At 39.7% G+C, this 9,624-nt stretch overlaps 1 protein-coding gene across 1 annotated transcript; it reads right to left on the minus strand.

The window, feature by feature from the left end:
• Positions 1-954: 954 nt before the first annotated feature.
• LOC115105325 (HLA class II histocompatibility antigen, DQ beta 1 chain-like) lies at positions 955-8,232 on the minus strand. Its single transcript, XM_029627247.2, has 5 exons — positions 4,449-8,232; positions 3,307-3,591; positions 2,492-2,764; positions 2,069-2,179; positions 955-1,897 (listed from the first exon to the last, which is right to left on the minus strand). The coding sequence occupies exons 1-5, from the start codon at positions 4,510-4,512 to the stop codon at positions 1,848-1,850; spliced, it is 783 nt and encodes a 260-aa protein (XP_029483107.1). The 5' UTR covers positions 4,513-8,232; the 3' UTR covers positions 955-1,847.
• Between the last annotated feature and the right edge of the window lie 1,392 nt (positions 8,233-9,624).

Below are 9,624 nucleotides of genomic sequence, written 5' to 3' on the forward strand. Positions count from 1 at the left end.
CAGGTTAACTTAAAGAAGGATTTTTAAGCCTTGAGACAATTGAGACATGGATTGTGTATGTGTGCCATTCAGAGGGTGAATGGGCAAGACAAAATATTGAAGTGCCTTTGAACTGGGTATGGTAGTAGGTGCCAGGCTTACCGGTTTGGGTCAGGAACTGCAACGCCTCTGGGTATTTTAAACTTAAAAGTTTCCTGTGTGGATCAAGAATGGTCCACCACCCAAAGGACATCCAACCAACTTGACACAACTGTGGGAAGCATTGGAGTCAACATGGGCCAGCATCCCTGTGGAATGCTTTTGACATCTTTTAGAGTCCTTGCCTGACAAATTGTGTTCTGAGGGAAAGGGGGGCTGAAACTCCATATTAGGAAGGTGTACTTAATGTTTTGTACACTCAGTGTATATAGTCATAATTGGAACTCTAACTGCCTACTCTATTCTATTATATTCTGATGGCAGAGTCAGGATTTGGCATAATCAGCATGAGTCCATAGACCCATCCTGCCTGGTGTCAACTGTACAGGCTGGTGGCGGTGGTGTAATGGTGTGCGAAATGTTTTTCTGGCACATGTTAGGTCCCTTGATACTAATTGAGCAACGTTGGGTGTATCTCATAAACTGGCCCTGAGTATATATAGAACCTTATTTAGTAAAGCGTTCTTTAATCTCATCCAAAGAACCAAAAGGTTCTATATAGAAACCCAAATAACTATTTTTTCTACGAGTATAGACTGACATATATAAAAATATTATTCATATTTTCTTCAACATACAAAGGACCTCATAAGATTCTTAGAATATTTTTCCATATGGGTAAGCAATTCAGGCATGTGTAGCCTGGCATTTTATATAAAATGTTCAGTACATAATAACAATTAACAATAACAATAATATCAATTTTGTGAGAAGGTAGACCGATGCCCTCTCACATCGGAGAGACAGAGATGGTGATCTTGCTTATAGCTTATTTTTTATGAACAACTTGCAGACATCTCCATAGTACCTTCCACACACTCAACAGAGTCCTCCATTTGAACAAACTGAGCCCTTGAGGCAGGAGGCCACGGGTGTGAGCAATCAACGGGACATTAAAGGGAGAATTAAAGGGACAACTCAGTCTACATTAAAACACACAAGTAAAGTTGGGCTGGTGGATAAAGATACATGAACTGGATTTAGATTCGATGATGAATAGGATCCTTGAGTACATTTGCACAAATGACAGTGAAGGCTACTCCTCCACAAATTCCTAGGCAAGCTAATGTCTTAAAATTAAACTATAATATCTACATTTTTGCTAAACAGAAATGATTTCTGATGTTAAATTCTGATGAAAAAGGATCCATGTAGAACCTCCCACTGGGCAAATACTGGTCAACGTTGTTTCTACTTCATTTCAACCCCAATAATTATATGTGAATCAATGTGGAAAACTGATTGAATTTGCAAAGTCATCAACTTAAGGGCATTTCATATTTTTTTCACTGAACTGTGAAAAAAATGCAATGACATGGTGACGTTTTATTGATTTCACGTTGAATTCACGTTAGTTGACAACTAACTAGACATTGAACTGACGTCTGTTCCCAGTGGGCTTTCAAAAAGGGTTCTTTTGGATGAGAAGGGTTCTAGGTAGAACCCCTTCCCCTCCACAAATTAGCCTTTTTTTCCAGAGTGTAGTTGGTTAACTGTTGGCAAGCAGGCCATGGTTGGTGCAATGTTGGCATTTTGAATAGGGGGGGGGGGGGCAGCTGCTAGAGGCAACAGCAGCTAAAAAGCAAACTATATCAGCTACCATCAGTTAACGACAGGGATTTGATCAGCAAGCCTTCGTCCACACGGCCTCAATCACAAGTCCCATAATCAAGTTCACCAATAAGATCCAACAGCCGTCCTGTTGAAAGTAAAACAGAGATACTGAATTAAGAGGCATGAGAATAAACCATCAACGAGCACTGAGTCTATAACAGTAGTACATGCAGATAGCAGTACAACCATAAATATACAGTGAGTAGCATTATCCGTGGCTTTTCAGTAATTTTTAATGAGTCTTGTGGTTCCTCACCAGTAGATTTCTTCCAGTAGATCAGTCCAGCTACTACAAAGACCACCCCCAGCAGCAGCCCACAGACACCGATCACTATCTTATTCTTCTCAGACTTAGGCAAGGAGGGGTCTGCAATTATACGTTTAACAAAGATTATGGTCTCCAAACCACACGCAAAAGAAAATAGTATTTTAATCTCCCTATTCAACAGAGACATTGGGCTATACGACACAAACTGGTGAACATTTCAGAGATGACTTGTGACTGTTCTACTCTTCAGCTGATTAGTTAAGAGTTGTCTTTCCTTGTCCCCATGTTCATATTAGTGAGCCCTAAGATGAAATAGCCACTGTTCTGCAGCCCTGTTGGGGAGTCGGGTGAAGTCATTCTCACTTATTCACTTAATCCACCCACACACCCTTACTCCACCCATACCCTTACCCCAGTAATGAAGTTTGGGCTCAGTCTGGCTGATGTGCTCCACCATACAGGTGATCCTCTCTCCAGTTGTGGGTGTGTACTTCAAATAGGACTGTATCTGGTAGCTCCAGAGTCCATTGGCCAGTACGTCAGTGGAAGTCACATCTGAGGTCACTTCCTCCCCATTCCTCAGCCACGTCACTCTGATGTGTTTGGGGTAGAAGAAGTGGACACTACACACAAGGCTGGAGTCACTGGATGTTCCCTCTAGCCTCAGTGTGACATTGGGCTCAACTAGAGAAGGAGGTCAATGAATCAATGATGATACGTTATAACTGGAAAAATAAGGTTTCAAGCAGAAATGTTGAGTGCTTGCTACAGAGATCTGTAGCCTAAAATGGTGGGAAATGTGCCTGACCAGCACTCCAATGTTGAATTTCCAAATTGGTCTAAATTAGGTTAAGGGTTTGGTTGGTAAAGGGTAGGTTTAAGATTTTGGCTAGTCGGGCTGTCAATGGGATGCTAGTCAGAAAAGTCCCCTTAGACTGTCCCTTCTCAGCTCAAGCAGTTAAATCCACAGTCAGTAAGATTTCCAGTTGTTTATGGTTCCAACAATTCCTCCTTTATTTAGAAGAAGATGGCTTTGAACTACTGTACTTTACTAGATTATTACAACTGACCTACAGTATTACTCCATGGTCTATGTTTTGTTGAAACGCAATCATGTAACTGAAGAAAATGTGACATGTTATCAAGTACTGCAGAGCATATGCTATAGTCATAAAACAAATCAAGTGAAGGATAACTTCCAGTTGTTAGTGAATTGTTATAATCACCCATAAACATCTCTGTTGTGTTGTAGATCCGATTAGCATATGGCTTGCATAACACATCCATATCTGATCTCCTCCTGGGGATCTCATCTGGGTCCTCATTCCACTTTTCTGCAGATATCACTCCCCATGCTGTGTATCCTGTCCACCTCTCTGTGGTGCTGTTGTACTGAGCCACCATGATCTTGTTAAAATGATGCTCTAAAATATACTCCATATTATGTAAATCTCTGGAGCTAAACCGACACCATGCATCATCGTGTGCAAAATCTTCATCTGAGGAATCAACTATAATAACAGAAAAAGGACATGTAAAATTATTTTTTAATAGACGGATTTGAAGTTATGCACACTTCAGAAATATAATTATTAGGATATATCTGGCCGCCAGCCATTAAATGCCCCCCTGAAGAAATTGGTCAAAAAATAATTTGTGCAGCCCTCCATTGAATTTCAAAATCCCTACGTGGCTCTCGAGACATAATTATTGCCCATCCTTGTCTTATAGTGTGTAAATTACTACCTTATAACTAGCCATACAAATGTGTTGTTTCATTGCAAGAACATGGGATCTGATTGAATGCCTAGATTCAATCAGATCAAGCCTTAACCGCCGATCGCAGACACATGCATAACATATTGTAATGAAACAGCAGGGAGCAGGTCTCGAACCATCGACCTTCGAGCCCGAGGTCCGGCGCGCTATCGACTGTGCCGCAAAAGCATGCTCGCGCGATATCGTCGTTACGATATGTTTTGGCGGTGTTGGAGTACGATATGTTTTGGCGGTGTTGGAGATGAAACTGCCTTGGAGTCATAACCAAATCGTTGAGCAGCTACTCTTGCGATCATTGTCAAGAAGCCACACCACCTCACTCGCGTTAGAAGTTCAGAACGGGAAAGTGAAGGCTAACGAAAAAATTACACTCAAAGTGAAAAATTATTAAACGAAATAATGAGGATTTCTATCATCCTAATCGAGGTGTAGATTAGGCCTAAATCTCACATTCCAGTGTTCGAATTTGTAAACAAGGCTGCATGGGATTTCTGTTAATGCGTTAATGTTCAGCCAATTGCAATGTCCACTTTATTTTACTGTTGACAAGCAATCAAATCTAATTTGGATTATGATTGTTTGAACTCACCCACTTCAGACAGAGAGGAGAAGAGGAGCAGCAGGTGGATGGACAAGCAATTCAGCACATACATGTTCAAGTCTCAGAGTTAGAACTTTTCAACTGTGGAACAACACTGAGGAAACTAAAGCTATGTTTCAAGAACCACCCTATTAGACAGCTGGGAAACTTCAGTTTTGAACTCAGCAGGACCGTTGCCAACCTGGACTCAGGGGTAGACGTAACATAGTAAATGTAAATCCAGACATTCAAATTAGTATGATATGTTACTATTAAGTTTTGGCTGTTCTTTATCCATTTTGTATATGATATGTTATGGATTTACAATTCCTTTGATATGTTACGAATTACAATTCATACAATATGTTACGAATTGTAATTAATACAACAGTGAAATGCTTACTTACGAGCCCCTAACCAACAATGCAGTTTAAAAAAAATACAAGTATGTTAACAATTTGCTGAACGTATTATATGTTACAAATTCCTATTTGTTTTTGCTAACGTTCGCAAGGTAGCTAGGTGACTATAACGCCAATGTTAGCTTGGTAACTAACATTGGCTAGGCTAAGGGTTAAGGTAAGTTTTAGGAGTTAGGTTAAAATGCAGCTGTATGATGTAACTTTTAAAGGAGAAACCACTGTATGTAGATATTCCATTAAAAATCAGCCGTTTCCAGCTACAATAATAATTTACAACATTAACAATGTCTACACTGTATTTCTGATCAATTTGATGTTATTTTAATGGACAAAAAATGTGATTTTCTTTCAAAAACAAAGACATTTCTAAGTGACCCCAAACTATTGAACTGTAGTGTACATCAAAAGGTGCCATAATATGGGCAAATACATAAAACATCCACATCAAATGTAAAAAAAAAAATTGATTCAATAACAACCACTTTTGTGCAGTATTAATTGACCATCCTTACAAACCACTTAATGTAAATGTACATTACTGTGTTGTACATAGGCTGGTCCTCTAGGGTTGTACCTGTAGACTTTCCATCACCATGAAGAAAAACTATGCACAATACAGTAATTGAGTACATTGAGACATAAAGTGGTTTGTGATGATGTGGCTCAGTTGGTGGAGCAGCGTCATGCAATTCTAAGGTTGTGGATTCGATTCCCATAGGGGACAAGTATGAAAAAGTATATCAATATTGGCACTCACTACTGTATGTTCCTTTGGATAAGAGCATCTACTAAAATGGAAAAGGAATGGCTAGACCATTTCAGTTTTCACATAAAAGTGAGTTGCGTTTCCAAAGTATTTCAAGAAACTGGAAAACATATACCAAGCAAGTATTTTTATATTCCTCAAGAATTATCAGATGAACCGTTTTGTACAGATAATTATCAGACTCAAATGACAAATGCTGTTAAACACTCAAATACTGTATTAGCAGACCTATATAGACCTCTTTACTGCATTCATTTCAAGAACCATACTCTTTCACTTCCTAAACCCTTCCCTTTAGGTGAATCCCCATGGCCACTTTTAGTACATACTGTATGTTGATTCAGAGATAGTGGACAAAATTAGGGTTAGGCTTCTGTTATAAGAACAATGTAAATATGTGCTTAAAGGGACATCACTCCAAAATCAAAACGTGTCCTTTGCCTAAATCCAAAAGGAAGGAAAAAATAGGCAATGTAATCTCTAGACTGGCAGTGCTTATCTTTCCCATTCATTTTGAATTTCTGGCATATGACAAGCTTTTTTAGCACCTTTATACCTAAAGTAAATGACTGTAAGTCGCTTTAGATAAATCATGTCATTTTGACATTAGACTAATTGTGGATGTCTGGAAACATTGGAGTGCAATGTCCCTGTGATTAAATGGCAATAAGAACAATATAAAGTAAGGTATTACTTAGTCCTGTTTCAAACGGAGTTAACTTCCCCGGTAGGCCGTCATTGTAAATAAGAGTTTGTTCTTAAACTGACTTGCCTAGTTAAATAAAGGTTACATGAAAATAAAACATTTAAACTTACTCTAGTATTTACTATGGCAAATCTGTGGATGGGGGAGAAAATCAACATAAACATGTTGTCAGAGTTAGTTCCCCTCTGAGCTTTGGAAAACTACAAGGGGAAGCATCTGTAAGGGGAGGCACCAGTCATGTGAAGGTGGAGGTGATAGTTTCATGAGATTTCGGGAAGCTAAAAATGTTGCTAAAAATCCCCTAATGTACAACACTTAATTCAGGAACATACTTTTAACTCACTACACACCACAAAAAGAGGTTCCTGTTTGTTACTGTTAAATTCACAAAATAGATTTGTCAGAAAGGAAGCCACCAATTGAAATCCAGAAAGTATCCATGAGGCCAAATCTAATCCGAACAAATGTAATCTAGGGCGATTATTATTATATTCATACATGGAGGACAGCACTTGCAACCATTCTCCATCAATGACCTTGCTTCGAATTAAGACAGAAACAAAACATAGACATTTGTTCTTAACTGTGGGACTGCAGTTTTGTTATTAACACCCTCATCCAGGACACACTGCTGTGTAATGTAACGGACTGTTGAAAGTTCAGTACTTTCAAACCTCGCTCACACAAAAAGCCCGACACATAATGAAATTAATTCCAGAGAAAAATATAGCAGTGGTCAAATGTTTTTTTGTAAGTCAAAACATTTACATTTGAATAAGCTTAGGAATGTACTGTACTAGTCAAACGTTTGGACACACCTACTCATTCAAGGGTTTTTCTTTATATTTACTATTGTCTACATTGTAGAATAATAGTGAAGACATCAAAACTATGAAATTACACATATGAAATCATGTAGTAACCAAAAAACTATTAAACAAACAGATTCTTCAAAGTAGCCAGCCTTCGCCTTGATAACAGCTTTGCACACTCTTGGCATTCTCTCAACCAGTTTCATGAGGTAGTCACCTGGAATGCATTTCAATTAGCAGGTGTGCATTGTTAATTTGTGGAATTTCTTTCCTTCTTAATGCGTTTAAGCCAATAAGTTGTGTTGTGACAAGGTAGGGGGGGTATACAGAACATAGCTCTATCATTAATTTAAGACTTGAAGGTCAGTCAATACAGAACATTTCAAGAACTTTGAAAGTTTCTTCAAGTGCAGTCAGAAAAACCATCAAGCGCTATGATGAAACTGGCTCTCATTGGAACCGCCACAGGAAAAGAAGACCCAGTTACCTCTGCAGCAGAGGATACGTTCATTAGTTACCTTCCTCAGAAATTGCAGCCCAAATAAATGCTTCAGAGTTCAAGTAACAGACACATCTCAACATCAACTGTTCAGGGGAGACTGTGTGAATCAGGCCTTCATGGTTGAATTGCTGCAAAGAAACCACTACTAAAGGACACCAATAAGAAGACAAGACTTGCTTGGGCCAAGAAACATGAGCAATGGATATTAGACCGTTGGAAATCTGGTCTGATGAGTCCAAATGTGAGATTTTTGGTTCTAACCGACGTGCCTCTGTGAGAAGCAGAATAGGTGAACGGATGATCTCCACATGTGTGGTTCCCACCGTGAAGCATGGAGGAGGAGGTGTGATGGTGTGGGGGTGCTTTGCGTGTGACACTGTCAGTGATTTATTTAGAAGGCACACTTAACCAGCATGGCTACCACATCTGGTTTGGGCTTAGTGGGACTATCATTTGTTTTTCAACAGGACAATGACTCAACACACCTCCAGGCTGTGTGAGGGTGATTTGACCAAGAAGGAGAGTGATGGGAGTGCTGCATCAGATGACCTGGCCTCCACCATCACCCGACCTTAACCCAATTGAGATGGTTTGGGATGAGTTGGACCGCAGAGTGAAGGAAAAGCAGCCAACAAGTGCTCAGCATCTGTGGGAACTCCTTCAAGACAGTTGGAAAAGCATTCCAGGTGAAGCTGGCCAAGAGTGTGCAAAGATGTCATCAAGGCTAAGGGTGGCTACTTAGAGAATCTCAAATATTATATACATATATATACATACAGTGGGGAGAACAAGTATTTGATACACTGCCGATTTTGCAGGTTTCCCTACTTACAAATCATGTAGAGGTCTGTCATTTTTATAATAGGTTCACTTCAACTGTGAGAGACGGAATCTAAAATAAAAAATACAGAAAATCACATTGTATGATTTTTAAGTAATTAATTTGCATTTTATTGCATGACATAAGTATTTGATACATCAGAAAAGCAGAACATAACATTTGGTACAGGAACCTTTGTTTGCAATTACAGAGATCATACGTTTCCTGTAGTTCTTGACCAGGTTTGCACACACTGCAGCAGGGATTTTGGCCCACTCCTCCATACAGACCTTCTCTTCTCTTCTTGGGGTTGTACTCATCCTTCTTCTTCCTCCAAACACGGCGAGTGGAGTTTAGACCAAAAAGCTCTATTTTTGTCTCATCAGACCACATGACCTTCTCCCATTCCTCCTCTGGATCATTCAGATGGTCATTGGCAAACTTCAGACATGTGCTGGCTGGAGCAGGGGGACCTTGCATGAGCTGCAGGATTTTAATCTATGACGGCATAGTGTGTTACCAATGGTTTTCTTTGACACTGTGGTCCCAGCTCTCTTCAGGTCATTGACCAGGTCCTGCCGTGTAGTTCTGGGCTGATTCCTCACCTTCTTTATGATCATTGATGCCCCACGAGGTGAGATCTTGCATGGAGCCCCAGACCCAGGGTGATCTTGAACTTCTTCCATTTTCTAATAATTGCGCCAACAGTTGTTGCCTTCTCACCAAGCTGCTTGCCTACTGTCCTGTAGCCCATCCCAGCCTTGTGCAGGTCTCCAATTTTATCCCTGATGTCCTTACACAGCTCTCTGGTCTAGGCCATCGTGGAGATGTTGGAGTCTGTTTGATTGAGTGTGTGGACAGGTGTCTTTTATACAGGTAATGAGTTCAAACAAGTGCAGTTAATACAGGTAATGAGTTGAGAACAGGAGGGCTTCTTAAAGAAAAACTAACAGGTCTGTGAGAGACAGAATTCTTACTGGTTGGTAGGTGATCAAATACTTATGTCATGCAATAAAATGCTAATTAATTACTTAAAAATCATACAATGTGATATTCTGGATTTTTGTTTTAGATTCCATCTCTCACAGTTGAAGTGTACCTATTATATAAATTACAGACCTCTACATGCTTTGTAAGTAGGAAAACCTGCAAAATCG

Source organism: Oncorhynchus nerka, linkage group LG22 (assembly GCF_034236695.1).
Source record: "Oncorhynchus nerka isolate Pitt River linkage group LG22, Oner_Uvic_2.0, whole genome shotgun sequence".
Lineage (NCBI taxonomy): Eukaryota > Metazoa > Chordata > Actinopteri > Salmoniformes > Salmonidae > Oncorhynchus > Oncorhynchus nerka.